Source organism: Urocitellus parryii, chromosome 14 (genome assembly GCF_045843805.1).
Source record: "Urocitellus parryii isolate mUroPar1 chromosome 14, mUroPar1.hap1, whole genome shotgun sequence".
In the NCBI taxonomy this organism is placed as follows: domain Eukaryota; kingdom Metazoa; phylum Chordata; class Mammalia; order Rodentia; family Sciuridae; genus Urocitellus; species Urocitellus parryii.
The window spans coordinates 26,173,713-26,195,710 of NC_135544.1; the positions used below are offsets into that span (position 1 = coordinate 26,173,713).

Consider the following 21,998-nt stretch of genomic DNA (forward strand, 5'->3'; position numbering starts at 1 on the left):
CTTTATCAAATATAAGATAGTTGTAGTTTTGTGGGTTGGTTACTGTGTCCTCTATTCTGTACCATTGGTCCACCCGCCTGTTTTGGTACCAGTACCATGCTATTTTAGTTACTATTGCTCTGTAGTATAGTTTGAAGTCTGGTATCGTTATACCGCCTGATTCACACTTCCTGCTTAGCATTGTTTTTGCTATTCTGGGTCTTTTATTATTCCATATGAATTTCATGATTCTTTTATCGATTTCTACAAGAAATGCTGCTGGGATTTTGATTGGCATTGCATTAAACTTATAGAGAACTTTTGGTAATATCGTCATCTTGATGATGTTGGTTCTGCCTATCCATGAGCAGGGTATATTTTTCCATCTTCTAAGGTCTTCTTCTATATCTTTCTTTAAGGTTCTGTAATTTTCATTGTATAAATCTTTCACCTCTTTTGTTAGGTTGATTCCCAAGTATTTTATTTTTTGGGGGGATATTGTGAATGGAGTAGTTGTCCTCATTTACGTTTCAGAGGATTTGTCGCTGATATACAGGAATGGCTTTGATTTATGCGTGTTGATCTTATATCCTGCCACTTTGCTGAATTCATTTATTAGTTCTAATAGCTTCTTTGTAGACCCTTTTGGGTCTGCTAGGTATAGAATCATATCATCTGCAAATAGTGATAATTTAAGTTCTTCTTTTCCTATTTTTATGCCTTTAATTTCTTTCGTCTGTCTAATTGCTCTGGCCAGTGTTTCGAGGACTATGTTGAACAAAAGTGGTGAGAGAGGGCATCCCTGTCTTGTACCAGATCTTAGAGGGAATGCCTTCAATTTTTCTCCATTCAGAATGATGCTGGCCTGTGGCTTATCATAGATTGCTTTTACAATGTTGAGGTATGATCCTGTTATCCCTAATTTTTCTAGCGTTTTGAACATAAAGGGATGCTGTACTTTGTCGAATGCTTTTTCTGCATCTATTGAGATGATCATATGGTTCTTATTTTTAAGTCTATTGATGTGGTGAATAACATTTATTGATTTCCGTATATTAAACCAGCCTTGCATCCCAGGGATGAATCCTACTTGATCATGATGTATAATTTTTTTGATATGTATTTGAATCCGATTCGCCAGAATTTTATTGAGGATTTTTGTGTCAAGGTTCATTAGAGATATTGGTCTGAAGGGCTGACATTCTGTTTTCTACACAATCTAATCTGTTAGTGATGCCTTCAAGTGAGTTTTTAATTTGATTGTATTTTTCATTTCTAGGAGTTCTGCTTGGTTTCTTTTCACTATTTCTACTTATTAAAGTAGTCTTTCGTCTTCTGTAATTGCTTTCTTAATTTCTTCCTTACATCTTTTTTAGTTCACTGCACATTTTGCTAATCAGTTTTTTGTAATCTTTCTCTGAGTTTTTGTCCACCTCACTATCAGCAGGATCCTTTGATGAAGAATTATGAATTTTGCAGGGAGATTTGTTTGCCTTTTTTTCTCATGTTTTCAGAGGTCTTGGTCTTGTGTATCAATTGAGGGGGGTTCCTCTACCTCTTTTTTTGTGTGTGTATGTTTTCTTGGTGTGCAATTATCTTATTTGTTCTGGGACTCCTGTATGTTTTTGATATATGTGTAGATGCCAAGAGGTGAGACCTGAGCTCCTTTTCTGATTGTTCCTCCTTAGATACTTGTTGTTGGTTTGTGGCTTTTGTCTCCTTACTTCTTTGAGTTGGAGTAATGTCAGGGAATGTTTACTTCAGCAGCAGAGTTTCTAACCTGCAGGCTTTTAGTGTTTCTCTGGGTTCCTAGCACTACACAGAAGAGGGGCGAAATAAATAATAGTAACAATTGTTGCAAACAAGAAACAATAAAGTGTTAAACTGTATTCCTATTATGTTCCTACTATGAGTTTTCAACATTAATTACCACCAATAAAGAGGAGTGGTGGATTCAGAAATTGTAAACAATGAGAACAATAACCATGAACTAGTTCTGGCTTTAATGCAAATACCAGTTGTCAATGATATCATCCACAACAGTAATACTTGTATTAGCATTAATGGTAGGGACAGGAGTTATATAAACTATTTCTAAACTATGGTAAAAATACAGCTAATTAGGGGAAAAGGAAATGGTGTTAGTAAGTTAGAAAAGACATTACAATTTCAAAAAGTAAACAAAGAGAATGCAGAAGAGATTTAGCATGTTATGTTTATAGAGAAGGAGAGGGAAATACAAGAAGTAAGGTATTGAAAGAGAGGGAAAGAGAACAACAGAATTTGACTGCTCTTGGGAGAAAAAAGAGAAACAAACAAATGAAAATAATTCAAAAATCAAATCATACAATCCCAAAATCCCAAAGCCTCATAAGACAATTCTAGGAAATATAATTACATTTAAAAATGCTAAATATGATAAGAAAAAAAGGCAAATAAGTGCATGTATATACATCCCTTAACCAATCAGCACAGCCAGAATTCTCACATGCACACACATACGGAATAAAAATAAATAAAATAAAATAGAAAATTAAAATAAATTCCAAAATTTTAGTGAAGACTGAAGGAATCTTCTCCACTGAGATGGTCAAATTGTTGACCAGAATGGGTGGTCATTGTGTATGTCCAATAGTCTTTCCTTCAAATTCTTGAGTTGTGTACTGATAGAGCAAGGGATTGGGGTTGTTAACCCTTCCTGTTTTTGTGTTGCTCTCTAATCTACAAATTGGAGAAGCCTAAGATTGATATAAGAAGACTCGGCTTCCCTTCTTACCAGAATGAGATGAAGTACGTTGGGACATACTGTCAGTTGGCATTTTGTCCATGACGAGCAGTTCTGTGCACTCCCAGGGTACCACTTCTGCAACAATCTGTGAGGGGAGTTTCAGTAGATGGCACTAAAGTCTAATCGGATCTCAGGAGATTTGTTGGGTGGGGCCTTCTTTAGAGAGACGAGATCAACCTGACCCTAGGGCCAGAGAATAGCTGATCTCTTCAGTGGGTCTAGTTCTCAGGAGCCTCCCAAGAAATCTAAACACAGGAAAGGAGGGTGATCCTCCACTCACTGCTGCCCAGGAGCACAGTCTTCCTGGGCTTAGTCCCTAAGTGCATCACCCTCACCCACTCAAATTCCAAGCCCACTTCACCTGGTCATTTGAGCACCAGACACAAAGGAGAAGCAAGTTGGGCTCCATTTGCCCTTCTGACTTGAATGCCCCTGGGTATAGGCAACTTCATGCCTATTTCTCTCATGTCCCATCAGGCACAGGATAGGTCTCTTGATGGTAGCCAGCAGAGATATTTTGTCTGTGTTTGTGCATGTGTGTGTGTGTGTGTGTGTGTGTGTGTGTGTTTCTGATTTCCTGGGTGCCAGTCACTGTGGTGGCCCACTCACCCCAAGATGGCTCCCCCTTCAGCTTTTCATGGTCAGTTGAGATGCAGAGCATGCTTCTTAAGCACCCAAGCAGCTTTTCAAGCACCAGTGCATAGATCAGTTTATGTTAGGAAGCATTTTTTTATGTCAGGTTTGTCTTTATCAAGACTATGCTTCCCTTCCCCTCTGCCTGTGGTCAACTGGCACCTGTGACCATCAGGTGGGTTATGATGTTTTCTTTCTTTTGTTTGTCGTACCCAAATTTCTGAGTCCTGAAGCTGCTTTGAGTGCCCAATATTAAACTTTAGTGAAATCCCTCTTTCATCCACCTCACTGAGAAGCTGTACACCCACTGCTTGGAATGCAGCTTCCTTGATTCTACCATAGTCTAGTCCTCATCATTGATTTTTCTTTATTGTTTGTGCATCTTTTATTTCCTCGATCTACAATTTTATCTTTGTTATTTCCTTTCTTCTACTTACTTGGAGTTTAATTAGTTTTATTTTTCTATCTTAAGATGGAAGTTCAAATTATGGATTTTGGATCTTTTTTCATATTAGTATTAAAGTTATACATTTTCATTAACTCTTTTTTAGTTGAATCCTGTAAATTTTGTTATATTATGCTTCATGTTTCATTATTATTCAGTTAAAAACATTTTCTAATTTTTCTTACTTTCTCTATTTCACCCATGGATTACTTAAAAGAGTGTTACTAAATTTCTGAGTAGTTGAGGTTTTCCACATATCATTTTTATTGATTTTGAATTTTATAGTATTATGATTAAAAGCATGTTCTGTTGTTATTGCAAGGTTTTTAATTGAAGCTTATCTTTTAGTTCAGCAAGATCTTTCTTGGTCTTCAGCATATTTCCAATTTAGTAAATAGCATGATTTAAATTTTTGTTATTTCTGAAATTACCTCTCCTTGATCTATTAGTATGTAAGGAAGGTTCATATCTCCAATGATAGCTATGAATGTTTAAATTTTCCATTCTAGTCTTTTTCAATTTGATTGGAAACTGTGGTATTAGTTTTGTGTACATTCAGGACTTTAATGTTTTCTTGATGGATTAAAGAAGATCAAGAAGTATGATTCCTTACTCCTGATATCTCTAGTTCTGATGTATAATTTTGTTATTAATATAGTCAATCTGGCCTTCTTATTTTTAATGTTAGTGTAGTATATATATTTTTTCATCTTTTTACTTTTAATATACTTGCTCCTTTGTTCTTAGAGTATATATCCTGTAGGCACTATATTTACCAATTGCTTTTCCCTTTTATGCTAAGTCTGCCTTTTTATTAGAGAGCTTAAATCATTAATATTCAATGTAATTATCAATATAGTTATGTTTAAATCTACCAACCGCTATTTGAATTATGTTTACAATAGTTACCATTTGTTCCATTTTTCCCCATTCCTTTAGATTATTTCCTCTTACTATGATTTTATTTCAATAACTTGATTTTAGCTTTATGTCAATATTTTTAGAGAATATTTTTAGGTTTATAATATTATCTTCAAATTATCAATTTACTTTAAAATATTTTTCTACTTCATGTAGATTTGAAGGAGCTTAAAAATGTATATTTCCTTTTCTCCTCTTGTTTGTGAAAAACTCAAGTTTTACTGCTACATATATTCTTAAAATGGTTAATTCTGTATACCAAATTTTATGTATGAAATTGATTACATCACAGGATGTCCAAATATTTAGCAAAACATTATTCTGTGTACTTCTGCGAGGGTGTTTTTGGATTAGACTAAGAATTAAGTTGGTAGACTATGTAGACTGCTCTTCTTTTTTAAAAAATATTGTTTAGTTGTTAACGAATCTTTATTTTATTGATTTATATGTGGTGCTGAGAATCAAACCCAGTGCCTCATACATGCCAGGCAAGTGCTCTACCACTGAGCCACAACCCCAGCCCTAGAGTATCCTTCTGAATGCGGGTGGACCTCATTCAGTCAGTGGAAGGTGTGAACAGAAATTAAAGCTGACACTCCTCTGAGTAAGAAAGGATTCCTGTCTGTCTTTGAATGGGAACACTCACTTCCTTATTTTTGAACTTAGACTGAAAATACACCATTGATTTTCCTGAAGTTCTTGCTTAGAGATAGCCTGCAAATTTGAGATTTGTCAGATTCCACAATCATGTGAGCCAACTCCTTATAGTAAATTTCTCTAAGTATGTATACATGAACACACACACACACACACAAATATACATACATTTCTGTGTATGTGTAAGTGTGTACACATACAGTCCTCACTATTAATGGGGAATTAGTTTCAGGACACCCTGGAGATACCAAAACTCAGGAATGCTAAAGTTCGTTATATAAAGTGGAACTTATGCACATCTTTCCATATACATCAAACGATCAGTAGACTACTATAATACCTAATGCAAATGTTTTATACTATATTATTAAGGAAAAAATGACAAGAAAAAAGTCTGTACATATTTAGAAAAGATGCTATTTTTCTGAATATTTTTTTGTTGATTTTTTTCAAAAATAAATGACAGCAGAATGCATTACAATTCTTATTACACATATACAGTGAAATTTTTCATATCTCTGGTTGTATCTAAAATATGTTGACACCAATTCATGTCTTCATACATGTACTTTGGATAATGATGTTCATCACATTCCGCCATCCTTGCTAATCTCCCCTGCCCCCTCCCTTTTCCTCCCACCCCTCTGCCCTATTTGGAATTCATCTATTCCTCCCATGCTCCCCCTCCATACCCCACTATGAGTCAACCTCCTTATATCAGAAAAGACATTTGATTTGGGGGAATTGGCTAACTTCACTTAGCATTATCTTCTCTAATGCCATCCATTTACCTGCAAATGTCATTATTTTATTCTCTTTTATTGCTGAGTAAAATTCCATTGTGTATATATGCCACATTTTTTTTTTATCCATTCTTCCACTGAAGGGCATCTAGGTTGGCTCCACAGTTTAGCTATTGTGAATTTTGCTGCTATAAACATTGAAGTGGCTGTGTCCCTGTAGTATGCTGTTTTTAAGTCTTTTGGGTATAAACCGAGGAGGAGAGGGATAGCTGGGTCAAATGGTGGTTCCATAATTGATTTGAATCCACAGATGCAGGGTACACAGCTATGGCCTTACTGTACTATTTCTCTGGAGAACCCTAACTAATACAGATTTTGTGGTAGAGGAGGCTTTTCTACCCCCAGTGGGGAAAAAAAAGTCGACTTACCCCAGATCAATCTTTTCAGCCCTGTCTGGGAGGTTTAATTTTGAGTTACCTGAGGAAACTCTAATAATTTTCTCTAATGCAGTTACCTTGTAAGACAATATTATTCTTTTGATGATCCACTTCTACCACTCTGGACCTATAACTAGACTTAAGTCCCAGCATGATTCTAAAGGTGAGGTATACAGTATGATCCATGGAGCAGTGAACCATACTGAAAAAGAACAGCAGAAATTTAGGAAACATTTGTGGGAATGAATATTAAGAGTATGGGATAATGGTGGAAGGCACAACAACAGCAACAACAACAACCAAAGGATCAAAGCCAAATTGATTGATAGGGATGGGTTCCTAAACAGAGACTCTGCATTTAATGCTGTAGCACAGGGGGTTAAGAATGATTCTTATAACTTTTATTTTTCATTTTTTTTTGTCTGAAATATGGGCCTAAAATTGGCTCATGGTCAGCAATTTAGAAATTTTGAACCTCTCTTGGTATTAGGTAAAGAAAGGATTCAAAGCAAGATTGGAATATTAGAGTAGATTCCTTCTCTTCACTCACACTGAAAGGGTAGAGAGGGCACACCTTTCACTAATACATTGAGAAATAAATTGTTGAGGGCAAGCCAGCATCCTTGAAGAGTTTTGTGAGTGGTTTTCTCTACAGACCAGAACTGACAGTGGGAACTGTACTCACTGAGTTGAGAACCCAAAATGGAATGGAAGTAATTGGATGCTAGGGGAGCAGGTGCCACGTGGCTGTAATTAATTGCCAAAGGCAAGGTGAATGTGATTACCATAATGGACAGCAGTGTTAAAGTAGCAAATAGCATGATCTGACATACATAGACTGATGTTGGCTACCTGATCATGATGTTCCTAGAAATGAAGGGGAATGGAAACCTACTGAATTCTTACTTTAAGTGTACAAACAGAAAAGTTCTAGATCAAGTGAAGATGTCGCTCATAAAAGTCATAGCCCCTTAATCAATTCCTAGACATGAGTCAGTTTAATAGATTAAAAATCTCTTAAGTGAAGAAGAGACTTTATACACTTAAGGAAATACCCCTAGTTTGTGGACAACAATTTAAACAGTTGATTTTTCTTCCAGATATCCCTCAAAGGAGCCTATGCTTTTTTATCAGAATAACCACACACTGGGGAAAAGAAAATAATCAGACCTTTTGTACATTACCAGACCCTGGATATGAACTAACACTAATTCCAGGAAACCAAATGTCACTGTGGCTCACCAGTTGAGGGTCTTACGGAGGTCAGGTGATCAGTGCAATTTTAGTTCAGAACTATCCTACAGTGGGTTCATTGGGTTCCTGAATGGGTATTTCTCCAGTTCTAAAATGTATAATCAAAATAAATAAACTTAGCTCCTAAAAGAATCCCCACCTGGGTTCCCTGACCTGTGGAATGAGAGATATAATAATAAGAGAAGCCAAGTGTAAGCCACTAGAGCTGCCTCTACTTAGGAAAATAGTAAATCTAAATTAATACTACATATTTCAGAGGTTAGCACGATTACCAAGGACTTGAAAGATATAAAAGTGGTGATACCCACCACATTCCCATTCAATAAGCCTATCTGGCTTATGCAGAAAATGGGTCTTGGAGAATAAAAGCAGATTACCCTATATTTATCCACATTATGATTTCAATTTCAGCTGCTATATCAGATATAGTTTCATTGCTTGATCAAGTTAATGTATCCCCTAACATCTAGTATGTACCTATTGATCTGTCAAATGCTTTTTCCCAAGGTACCTATTAATAAGGAACAGCAGCCAGCTGAGGTGCTTGCAGAAGGTAAAGGGAATGTGGAATGATCCCTGGGAGAAGGCACTTATGAATACCAGCTATATCAATGTGACCAGTTACATAAATGAGGACTGTAGTAGTCATGAGTATTCACTATTTTGTCATGAATATATGTGTGAATCTTAGTTTTCTTCCTCATTATCTCCTCTATGCAACATGAGATGAATTGACATTTTATCATGGTACTTAAATATTGTTTACATCATAGTTATCAAGTTCAGAGATATTAAGGAGAAGAGCAGTCATTACGTAAGCACTTAACCTGGGGAAAGAATTAGTATGTTTTTGATTACAAGCATTTGTAACTATAGCATATTAGATGGAATTATCAGCTTTTATTGTCTTTATTTGGACATAAAGCGTAGTTTAATGAGATGTCATGGATGCCAGGTTGACAAGGGGCAGACTTGTGTTTACAGGACTCACAGGGTACCCAGATATTTTCACAAATATTGTTTGGGGGGGAATTTTCAAAGTATTTTTTTTTTTTTGGATGAAATGAATGTAAGTTGGTAGACTTAGCAAAATACACTGTTCTCCCTAATATAGGAGTGGGTGTGTATGGGGGTCTTTGTCCAATCAGTTGAAAGTGTGGATAAAACTAAGGCTGACCAGACTCCAAAGATCATAATTCTTCCTGTTTGACTGCCTTTGAATTGGAACATTAGCTCCTGCTGGTCCTCATGTCTGCCAGCCTTCATACTGGAACTATACAAGAAACTCTTCTGGTACTTAAACACAGTCGCTAACTTAAACTAACTTAAACTCACTAACTCATTCTGCAGATCTTGGGACTCCATAATTGCAGGAGACAATTCCTTACAATAAATCTTCCCTTTTTCCTTTCTTTCTCTTCTTCCTCACTTCATTATCACTTTTTCTTTAAACAACCTCATAACTTGTAAAAAATTAATAAAAATATGTTATACATATACCTCTATATTCTCTATTTTTGGTCCTCTTTATTTCAGAGATTGGATTTTATTTCCTTTCCTCCTGAAGAAGTCCTGTAAGATTTTTTTATAGTCCATCTCCGGTGAACATCTTAGCTTTTGTCTAGAAAAGTCTATTTGTATTCATCTTTGAAAAAAATCCCTCCTAGTTATATAATTATAGCGTAACAACATTCTTTTCTGCCAAGACTTTCAAGATATTTTTCTGTTCTCTTTAGTCTCAAAAAGGGTGAGAAGTTAGAGATAATTGTTATTATCACTCTCTGAAACTACATGTGTTGCATTTACTGGCTGTTTGTAAAATATTCTCTTTAACAATGATTTTCAGAACTATCACTATGATGTAGCTTGTTGTGGTTTTCATTTTGTTAACTGTGGTTGGGGAATGTTGAGTTTCTTACTATCTTTGACAATAATTTTCATTAAATTTTAATTTTTGAAGACATTATTTGGAAAAATAGTTATTCTTTTCTCATCTCCCTTCAGGGGTTTTGATTTTTTACATTTAAATCTATTAGATATTTTCCGCCAGGTATAAAACTTTGTTATTCACTTACTCTCTTCCTTATGCTCTAGTTTAACTACTTTCTATTAGTAAGATTTCAAGTTCACCTATTTTTACTTTTGAGATGTGTGACAACTCTATGCTCGGGAAAGAGGTATTTAACACCACTTTCTTCAACTCTATTTATAAGATAAGGGTATTAATATCCTTTCATCTTTACTGTGGGTAGCTGTAGCCAATTCAGAAGCAATGGTGAAAGTCTCAGTTGAGTAAATATTATATATTCATCGCATATGACTTTATTGAAAATTATAATAATAACCCTAAATTTTATTAGATCTTAGCTCTGAAATAATGAATAATAAATTACTGACATCTACCCTCAGTGATTTCTCATATAAGAGATAAGCAATTGTCAAGTACATCAAGAAGATGATAAAGGCTGGGCACTGTGGTGCACGCCTGTAATCCCATCAGCTTGGGAGGCTGAGGCAGGAGGATCATGAGTTTAAAGCCAGACTCAGCAAAGGTGAAGTATTAAGCAACTCAGTGACACCCTGTCTCTAAGTAAAGTACAAAATAAGACTGGGGATGTGGCTCAGTGATTGAGTGCCCCTGAGATCAATCCCTATTACCAATTCCCCCAACCCCTCCCCCCCCCCAAAAAAAAAGATGAAGAGGACTAATAGAGATAAAAAGTCATCTTTGAGCAATTGATATCCTTTTGTGACTTACAGAAGACTTTCTAAGGCTTTCAGTGAAAAAGTGTTAGAGCCAAGACCTGAAAGATGAGTAGAACAAGATGAAAGTGGCAAGAGGGAATGAGATATTCGGGAAATGTGTTTTTGTTGTTAAGGAAACACAAACAAGGAATAAGAGAGGAAACCCATTGTATAAACTCAAAAAAAATTCATCAGTGATAAACATATGCTGGCAAGAGACACAGTGTTGGAGATGGTTAGGTTTGCTGTGAAAATGAGATTAAAATTCTGTAGTGGCCAGAAGACCAAGAGGACATTCTAAGCCATCTTAAGGCACCTACAGTTTATCTTGCAAAGAATGTGAACCTGATGCATGTTTTTTAGCAAGAGAAACATTTAATCAGACTTGTATTATAGAAAGATTATTATGACGACAATGTTCAATGTTGAGATTGGAATAGAAAAAAATCAAGGTCAGGGAGATGAGTCAAGAGGCTACAGCATTCGTTCGAACCAAGTATGTGATCATTAGAAAGCAGCAGTGTCAGGGTGAGCAAAGAGAAGTAGGATCTGAAAGGCAATTGGAAGAAGGAGACAGAATTATATGACTGAATGTATGAAAAGTGGTAATAAGGGAGGACAAGTTGAAGATGATTTCTAGAATTCTTTGCCTAAACATGTGAATGCCACTCATGAAATAAAGAGGACATAAAAGGGCCAAACTTACTTGAATATTATTATTATTATTTTGTTGTTTTTTGGAGGAGATGAACAAAATTTTAGGCTTTCATTTCTTTATAAAAAATCATTTAGCTGATACAGGAGCACTTATTAGGTGCAAGACATTATGTAAAGCACTAAGCCTATAGTCAGCAAATGGCAGATAAGACAATGTTCCCATGAAACTTACGTACTAGTCAGGGAGACAGAAAACAGGCTTACCAATGAAAAAAGATCATTATGAACAGTCAAAGTGGCATATAGACTTTGAGGTGCCTATAAAACATTTGGCTAACATACCTCAAATTTTACAATCTTATTCTCATCTCCTTGCTTTTGTTAATGAATTTTCCATTGCTTAAGATAGCTTTTTTTTTCTATTTGATTATCACTGCCATTATTGAACATCATAAAACAGAAGAGACAGTAAAGTATAGTAAATAAAAGGATAAATGCAGGAGACGATAGACCGGCTGGGTTCATAATTTATTTCTACCATGCTTCATTTTTTGTCTTCTATTTCTTTACATATAAAATCATAATAATAATAATAATTGTAACTATCCTGTAGGGTTAAGTATTAAATGAATTAATATATGTAAAGTGGTTAGGCAGATGTGGCACACAGTAATTGTCATCTAATACATTTATATACTAGACGATATTATATCTAAGCATATTACATATAAGTAGTTTTGATGTTGTTCTATAACTTCTTAACTAGATGGTCAGCTTCCATGAATCTGGGCCCAGGATTGTATGCATTTCTACATTCAGTTACTAACACTCATTGGATACTTGAGGACCATTTTGGATTATGATATTTTTATTTTAAGATTTGCATCAATAAGGGAAAAACAACCATTCATAGACTATTTTAAGAGAGCATGCAGTTTTGCCTAGAAGCAAACAAACAGAAAAAGTTTTAAAATTTTTGTTTTAAAAAAATCATAAAAGACATTAGTCAAGTGGGAAAAGAGTTAGTTTTTCATATATCTTAGAAGTTAGTTGGAAGAATGATTAAAATTAAAAAGTAGAAACCTCTTTTGTGGTTCCATAGTGTTGCAGTTTGAGAGCTTGGAGATTTAGTGGATATACAATTATTGTAACAAATTGAAATAGCCTCAATTGCTGCTTTGCCTTTTTTCATTCTTACTCTAAATGGGACCAATTCAGGAAGGTTAAGGTTTACAGAAGGCTTATTTTAATTCATAATTAACTTATTAAGGATTTGTGGAAAATTCATCATGCTGGTGATGTGATAAACCCACAAAGTAAATTTTAAAGAAAAATTCCTATAGACCTTCTCTGCAGTGTATAAAAAAAAAGCCTGGCAAATAATTAATGATTGTAGTTTCTACACTATTTATGACTATATTACTATTTTTTTCCTGCATAAATTTTATAAAAGTCCATCTTAATTCAATCAGTACTGTTGGAGAGATTTTTTTTTAGAATCTGAAAACAGATTATGAATTCAAAATAATAGAATAATATTGTTATGGTTTAGATGTGGTGCGCCCCCAAAAGCTTATGTGTGAGACAATACAAGAAGGATTGGAGGAGAAATGATTGGGTTATCGCCTTAGCCTAATCAGTGAATTAATCCATAATGGGATTAACTGAAGTGGTGGGGTGTGGCTGGAGGAGATGGGAATTGGGACATGGCTTTGGGGTATATATTTGTATCTGGTGAGTGGACTCTCTCTGTGCTTTGTGATGGCCATGATATGAGTTGCTTTCCTCTGATACCCTCTACCACCAGGATGTTCCTTGAGTCCCCAATGGAGCTGACCTTCTATGGAGTAAGACCTCTGAAACTGGGGCCCTCAAATAAATTTTTTCTCCTCTAAATTGTTCTTGTCAGATCCTTTAGTCACAGCACTGAAAAAGCTGATTAAGACAAGAATGAAGAATATTCAGTAGCAAATAAATGGTTTTCTTTAACCTGAGATTTTTTAAAAAATGAAGCTTAAAGCAGAAATTTTCTACCAATTGATAAAATAAGCTTCACTAAGCTCAATATCAGTATGTGAAAGACATAGAATTATGTTAACATTATACTTTGTAGTCTTATTGAGGTATGTTTGACAACTAAAATTATATAAAAATATTAAAGTAGAACATGTTGTTTTAATGTAAGAATATTTTGTATAATAATTCCCATAAATTATTTTCTTCATTTGAATAGTTACCGAAATTTCACATATACATTAACTATATTTTATATTCTGTACACTACAGCTCCAGAAATTATTCATCTTACAAATGTAAGTTTTTACCCTTTGACCAACACTCCCAATTGCTCTGACTCCTGGTTCACAAGCAACTACCATTCTATCTCTATTGCTCTTAGTTTGACATTTTTAGATTCTTCATGTAAGTAATATAATGCAATATTTTTCTTTCCTTGACTGGCTTTTTCTACCTATCGTAACCATTTTGAATGTTTTCACCAAAAAGAAATTATATATGTTTAAGGAAATAGAGATGGTATGCTTTGTTTGAAGGATGCCTCATATGGTACCCCATAAATATGTCTAATTTTTATGTGTCACTTTAAAGAATCTATATACCTAAAAAGATTTATACCAAGACAATTTATAATTAAAGTAACAAAAGTCAAAGTCGGAGAAATTTGAAAATAGAGAAAATCAACTCATCACATACCGAGATTATCTGTGGATTTTTCAGAATAAATATGTAGTACAGGAGAAAGTGGGATGATATATTCAAAGTACCAAGTGAAAAAAAGAATCTGCCTGCCAAGAAAACTATATCAGGCAATCCTATGTTTTAACAATGATAGAGAGACATAGTCTTTTCCAGACAAACAAGAATTGATGGAGTTCATCACCATTAAACTTGTTTTACAAGAAAAGCTTAAAAGAGTTCTTCAAATTTAAACAAAACCTATTCTACACACAAATAAATATCCATATGAAAGCATAAATCTCACTGGTAGAGGTAAATATACATACACAAATACACAGTAATGTAACACTGTAATGGTGCTGCACAAACTAATTTTGGGTGTCATATAAAGTTAAAACACAAAACAATTAAGAATAATTGTGCCACAAAATTTATTAATGGGTATGTAAAATAAAAATAAGAGAACAATGGCTACATGAAAACAAAAATGTGTGTAATATAGTAAAATTACAGTTTTGAATGTGATAAAAAATCAAGTTGTTATAAAAATATATAAATGGTTACAAACAAAAGATAATTGTGCAAGGCTTGTGGTAACTCCAAAAAATTCTGTAATAGATAGACAAAAGACAGAGAGGAACAAAATAACTGCAAAACAACACAATTACCAAATGGCACTGGTAAACCTTTTAAATACCAATGACTTCTTTAAGTTTAAATGAATCAGACTCCTTAGGTAAAAAGCATGGCATCTCTAAATGGATAAAATACAATATTGAGAAATATATGGACTGCCAGAAAATCTTTAGATATGGATATATAGGCTGAAAATGAAGAAATTAGAAAAGATCTCTCATGAAATGGAAACCAAAAAGAAAACACAGCTGTCTGTTTATATCAGACAAAATGGACTTTACTTCAGAATCATCACAGAAAAAAAGGCAGTTATATAACAAAATCCACATCAACAGGAAGATATAAAATTATTAATATTTATGCACCTAATTAAGACCACCTAAAATATAAAATAAATACAAATAAACCTAAATGGAGAAACTGATGGCAATACAGAAATACTAGAAAAATTTGGTGTTCTGCTTTTAACAATTGATATATAGTTAAATATATAGTTAAAACACAAAACAATTAAGAATGATTGTACTACAACATTTGATTATCTATACAGATAATCAATAAAGAAATAAACTAACAAACACTATAGATCAAATGATCTTAACAAACAATAAAGAATACACATTTTTCTTAAGCTCCCTTATAACATTTTCTAGGTTAGATCACCTATTACATTAAAAAACAAATCTTAACATGGTTGAGAAGTTTAAAATCATACCATTTTTCCCCTAACCAAAATAAAATGAGACAAGGCTTTAATTAAATTAAGAAAACAAGGAAATTCACAAGTAATTGAAAATTTAACAATATTGTCTTAAACAATCACTGGATGAAGAGTTATTCAAAAGAGAAATTAGAAAATAAAAATAAATAAATAAATAAATAAATAAATAAATAAATAAATCTGAACACAAAACATTCCAAAACTTATGAAATACAACAAAAATACAAAAAAATACTAAAGGGTAAGTTTATAGTAATAAACACATATATTAAAAAGGAAGAGTGATCTGAAGAAAAAAAAAAACTCCTAACTTTACATTTACATTTCAAAGAACTAGAGAAAGAAGAACAAACTAATCTTAAAGTTCGTATAGAGAGGAAAAGAGTAAAAATTAGAGAAGAAAATCATAAATCATAGCAAACCATAGCAGAAATCAATGATTTTTTGAAAAAAGTTTTTTGAAAAAGTCTAAAAAATTGATGAATATTTAAACTAAGAAAAAAAGCGATCTAAATTAATAAATTCAGAAGTTGTTATGGTCTAGGTATGAGGTATTCTACAAAAGTTTCTATTAATGCAGGAATGTTCAGAGTTGAAATGATTATAATATAAGAGCTGCAACTAATCAGTGGATTAATCCAGTGGATAGATTATTAAAAGGGACTGTTGTATTTGGTGGTGACTGTGACAGGTGAGATGTGGCTGGAGGAGGTGGTTCATTGGGGTGCACCCTGGAAAAGTTCATCTTCCCTGAAGCCACTTCCCCTCCCTTTTTGTTTCTGGGGCCACCTTAAGCTGCATAGTGTTCCTATATGTCCTTCTGTCATGATGTTCTGCCTCACATTGGACTCAGAGCAATGGAATTGGTTGACTATGAACTGAGCCTCTGAAACCATATTGCTCAGGTCTGGGCCTGATATGTTATCCACCAGGTATCTACTTGATTCTATATCCTCAGCTCTGAAAGATTATGGTGTTTAATCTCTATTACACAAAAGTTCATAGCCCAAATCTCCAACTTTATACTACATGCAAATTCAAAATCAGAAAATCATCTTAACAGAGAAAGAGGACATGTGCTTGACAGAAGCCCAATTTTGCTGTCTTGCATATGGAAATATAACATGGTTTTACAAAATTATGACTCTAAGGAATTCCAGACGGTCTCACAAGCATCCCACAAAGCCTTCAAAGTCAGCAACATTACTGAAAGAAGGTGGAACAAGATTGTGGAGTACGCCCTAAAATATTAATTTCCCACAGAAACATCTATTTAAGAAACTATCCACATATGATAAACTCTTCGCATGAACTAAGGAAACCAGAAAGTGGGGCTATATAAAGCCCCTTTGGACTCAAAAGATGAGTGGAACTGTGATTGGATGGTATTGAGAATGTTTCTTTATGTCCAAATGCTCCTTCTCCCCAGCCTTCTGTGATACCAAGTGTGAATGAATAGTCCTACTGTACTCATAATATAGGAGTGAGTCAGAAGAGGGCATTTGGCCTCCCCTCCATTTTAGGTTCTTTCCAGGAGACTGGCACTTTTATCAGCAGGTAGGGAGTGTTGTGAACACCAGTGAGATTGAACCATTTGAGGCCTGCTAGTGACAAGGCAGGGAGTGGGGCAAGCAGCAGTACCCCGTGCCCAGAATTTGGCAGCAGCACTCCATCCTCACCAGAGGAGGCACTGCACCAGAGAAACCCTTTGGTCACGTGTAGTTGTAGAAAGCATGGTCCACAGATCCTCTGGAATGGAGAGCCTGGATGCCTTTTCCACACAGCATGGGTCTTCTCTCTGAATCTCCCCATGGGCTCATCCAGGTGGGACACTGAAACAGCAGTTGAACCATTATGAAACTCACATTTAACTTGGACTTTGACTCTCCTCTAAAGAGGAATCAGAAAATAAAAATCAGTCCTCTTAGTATTTCTAACAAGTTTCCTGGAACAGAACATTCACTCTACCCAGAATATGCAGATGAAGAAAAACCAAATTTGTGATACATACATACATAGAAATAGAAATCAACAAGAAATAAAAGCCCAGGAAAGATGGCTTTATCAAGTAGATAAATCAAGGTGCTGATGACTCGTTCAAAAGACAAGAAGATGATTGCCAGACAAGGAATTCAAAGTAGCTGTTTTAAGAAAACTCAGTGAACTTCAAGAAAACAAGGAGAAATAATTCAGAGAATTAAGAGAAAAATTTAGCTAAGATTAAAATAAGAAACAAATTCCAACAGAGAAAAATACGGAGGAGAAAAATATGATAAACAAAATGAAAAGTGTTCTAGAGGGCATTAACATTAGAGTTGATCAAGCAGAAGTAATCAGTGAGCTTGAAGACAGACTATGAACGTGTAGAATGCTTATCTGAAGAAATAATAGCAGAAAACTTTCAAAACTTGGAGGAAAATTCAAATATCAAGGTATAGGAAGGTCAAAGGTCACGAACAAATTCTGCCCAAATAAGCTAGTCTCATGACTATTACAATAAAATTCTCAAGGGTCAAAGAAAAAGAGAGCGCTAAAAGCAATAAAAGAAGTAATTAGTGTAAGTATTCCAATGTACGGAGGTAGACCTCTTAGCAGAAGTCTTACAGCAGGAAAAATTTAAAATGATATATTTAATGTGCTAAGGGGGAAAAAAACTAGCAACCACAAATACTATATCTAGCAAAAATATCTTTAAGAAATATGAGAGAGATAAAGACATTACCAGACAAAGAAAACCTAAGAGAATTCATTGCAATCAGACCTACCTTACAAGAAATTTCCCAAGATGATAATGGATAGTAGTAAGAAAATTTAAAACTTTCTGATGTCTGAGTCATTTCCATGTTTTCCATTGTATGAACGTAAGTTCTATAGAACTTAGAATTCAGTCACAAAATGAGAAACCACGCCCCTGAGACAACCACTAGTTCATAAGTAGAAGGCATAGCTGTCACCATTAGGACTGGAGATCAATGGGAAGAGGTCAGGGATATACAAACTCAGAGCTTTGGGATAGGTTCTATGGTTCTAGGACCCCAACCTCTGAAGACAGGTACAGCCAGCTTGGTGCTGAACCTCTGGAATCTGGTGGAGGGCTCAGAGAACCAGGACTCAGGATTCTGAGGGTAAGTTATTTGGTAGCTTTGCTGTATCTCTGGGACTGATGATAATTTTGCTCCTGGAAATTATTAAATATACCTAGGAATCATGCACAGGCTGAAAGCTACTGCTGCTGTGTAGGTGAAAGCTGTAACCAAGGTGATAAGGATGCAAACCTTAACAGTTCGCACAGGTCTCCCTCTGGTTCCCCCAAGGGCAGAAAGTACTAGGGAGGACTAGGCAAAGAGGTTAGATTGGTGTGTTTCCTCTCTCTATGTGATAGAGCAGAGTGAAAAGGGGAAGGTGATTTAGAGAGACTCCAAGTACACACACACACACACACACACACACACACACTCACTCACTCACTCACTCTCATGATTCCATCCACATAGTGGGTTTTTGCTTGGGAAACACAAAGAATGAATTCCATTAAAATTCCTTAAAATGAAAAGTAGAACTATGCTATGAATAACTTACATTTAATAATAGCTAATGTTTATAATTTGGAAACATAATAGAAATCTGGGATTTTCTGGCAGTGGTCTCTGACCCACATAACCACTAAAATTTAATACACCAAAAAGGTCATTAAGGCTTAGGTTTATTTTCTGAAATTGAACATATTTGCTCTTTTTTGTTTTCCTCAGATGAAGTTTGAACACCTTGCTCTTTTGTTTACTAATATTTTTGCATCTTCCAAACTGCCAAAATCCAACAGCTAAATAAAAGGAGAGTAGGAATCCATAAACTTAGTAATAGTGCTTTCTTGGAAATTTCCATCTTTGATACCTTTTTCTGAGGAGGCGGGCCACTATCAACACTCCCTCCGTAGCCTTTTTTCAAGCAGCGGGGTGGAGCCCACTCAGAGTTACAATGGCAGTGATCTTTGTTGTTGCAGACCCCGTTATTATTGCATGTCACTGGTGTACAGTCACTTTCCCAGACGGACCTAAATACACACTTCCGGTCAATGCACACACGTTCTGCACCACACTCTGTGCCATCAGTCACTTCTCCAATATCTGGTATGTTCATCCCAAAATGATAGTCAGTACCCCAGCAGGTCATACCACTTAAATTAGTCGAGTGCACAGTAGAATGATTTCTCAAATAGGGAATGAATAACACATTCTCACACAGAACTCTTCCACAGAGGGCATCTGATATATCACACTTAATATATGCTTGTTTACCAAGACCACAGTTACCAAAACGGTCACCTCGGGTGTTCAGATTCTTGTAGCACCTCTCATTGGCGCTCCTGGCTTCCATGCCAAAAATTTGCTTACACTGTTCATCCCGTATATTACATCTCTTTTCATAGCAGTTGCCACCGTCCATGCAAGAGAACCCATCCTGCACATATACATCTCCTGGACACTCAGGTGAAGTTCCATTGCACCACTCTGGAAGATCACATTCATTTTCCTTTTTCCGACACTCTGTGCCTGATGGCAAGAACTGGCAGTCTTTGCAACAAGGCCCAAAAGTACAAACAGCCCCAGCTTCCAGGGTGCAGTTCATCGAACAACAAGGATCTTCTGAACACAATTTCATGGATCCACAGTCACACTCCTCTCCTTCTTCAATAACACCATTCCCACACTGTATCTTTGAGAAGATGGCCTTTGGGTCTGGTGTATCATGTATACAGCTCTTTCTTGAACCAATGTCCCAGTAGCTGGCATAGCTACAGTTGCTAAATTTACTTGAAATAGTTTTTGATGGATACATGACGCATGTCTTCTGCCCACATGTGCATGTGTTTTCATCATGCTTCATACCCAAATTATGACCCAACTCGTGTGCCACAATGTATGCAAAAAAAGAAACCGAGTCACCTTCAAAAGAATCAATTGCACAATTATAGGCATTATTACATATTGTTCCAACAAAGGCTAGGCCAAGGAGTTTACCAAATGACTTCTTAATAAAAAGATGTACAGTATCATGGTGAATGCGGGTTTCAAAACTAATTTTCTTCCAAGTGCAAAATTCTGACAGAGTATCGGCCATCGTACTGATAGTTATGGGGTTTTCTTTGTTCCAGACCTCAAGGCCATATAAAATCAAATCAATTTGCAGTGCTTTATAATATTCATTTGCAGCATTTATAACCAAGATTACTTCATCCTCCACATTTGAGATATTGCTTTCCAGATGACGGTATCGTTCATAGTCTACCACAGCTGCCAATTCAATAAGACCCTTGTGAGTCCACCACCTCTCATAGCCACTTTGCTTTAAATTTATAATATCATTCTTGTGAAGAAGCTTCAGTTGTCGTGCTATTTCTGCTTCTGTTAGTCCACATCTTGTGGGTGGGAATCGTGTCTCCTCCCAGTCTATTCTATAAACCAGATGTTCAAATGTGGCAGAAAATCTTTTGGGTTTGATTTCATAAACAGTATCATGGACCACTAGCATTCCTCGAAAGCCCCCAGAACAGGTGCTAAGAGCAACCAGGGATTCTGGGTCCCCTTCCACATAACCATAGTAGTAGCAGTCACTCTGGACAAAAGGCTGTTCCTCCAGCAGAGCTCCCTGGTCTGTGTAGGTGAATACAGAGAAAGGTTTGGACACTAGAAGTTTCTTGGCCTTTATGTGGACAATTTGTCTCTGGCCTCCAAAGCGCAGGGTGTAGGAGAGCCAGTCAGGGGTCCTCATGCCTCTATGGGTGCCAGTTATCTTCAAGGGTATCACTACTTCTGGGGGGCTGTAGTGTTGGGAGTGGCCAATCTGAGACCATCCAGAAAGGAAGAGCAAGATTCCCAGCCAGAATTTCATGACAGCCATCCTCACATGCACCAGGAAGGCCTCACCCACAGCCATCATGGGCTATGACTGGAGGCAATGGGGCAGGGCAGGAGGTGCTGTTGTCCTGTCTCCTTCCTTTGACTTGGTTGCAAGCAGCACTGACCTTTGATAGGATGTCTTCTGGCAGGGTCAATCTGTCAGAGTAGCAGAACTAAAATCAAAAATAGAAAGAAGGGCAGAATTGCACAACTAAATCATGAACAGGCCATGGTAGAGGAAAAGAGCAGAGTATGGGCTAAAATACATTAGCATTTGGTTTAAGGCATGACTTCATATAGTGCGTTGGATTTGCTCTTTAATTTTGGTGAGGCAGATTCACACTGTGGGGTGCAAAGGAAAAACAGTTGGCCAGAGGTTGATAATTATCAAATACAGATGAAGGACGTGTGTGTTCATGATACCATTCTCTAAATATATGTATATTTGGGGATATTTTCACAATAAATATTTGAAACAAAGATGTCTTTTTTGTGTGTGGTGGTGGCAGTGGGGATTGAACCCAGGGCCTTGTGCATGTGAGGCAAGCACTCTACCAACTAAGCTATATCCCCAGACCCAACAAAGGTGTCTTAATGGAAAGATGAGTTTATTTTTTTTTAATGAGGGAATATTGACTTATACTATGAACTTGGAATAAATATCCACATTCTTCCTATTTCAAATGAGAAATTATTTTGTCACAGTAAGGAAAGACATGTAAAAAAATACTCACATATATTATTTTTCTGATGGTCCTTCATATGCACTTCCATGTTGCAAATTATGA

The 21,998-nt window shown here is 35.7% G+C and overlaps 1 protein-coding gene and 1 non-coding gene across 2 annotated transcripts in view; both read right to left on the reverse strand.

Annotated features, from left to right (window-relative positions):
* The window catches only part of LOC113183208 (disintegrin and metalloproteinase domain-containing protein 20-like), a 184,459-nt gene extending 163,212 nt beyond the window's left edge, over window positions 1-21,247 (reverse strand). The window contains exon 1 of the mRNA XM_026389467.2: window positions 19,205-21,247. Coding sequence (XP_026245252.2) covers window positions 19,205-21,247 — 2,043 coding nt within the window. The remainder of the gene's footprint in view (window positions 1-19,204) is intronic.
* A 463-nt stretch (window positions 21,248-21,710) lies between these two features.
* Trnav-cac (transfer RNA valine (anticodon CAC)) lies at window positions 21,711-21,783 on the reverse strand. Its single transcript has one exon. It is a non-coding gene; the product is annotated as a tRNA-Val (tRNA).
* Window positions 21,784-21,998: the final 215 nt, after the last annotated feature.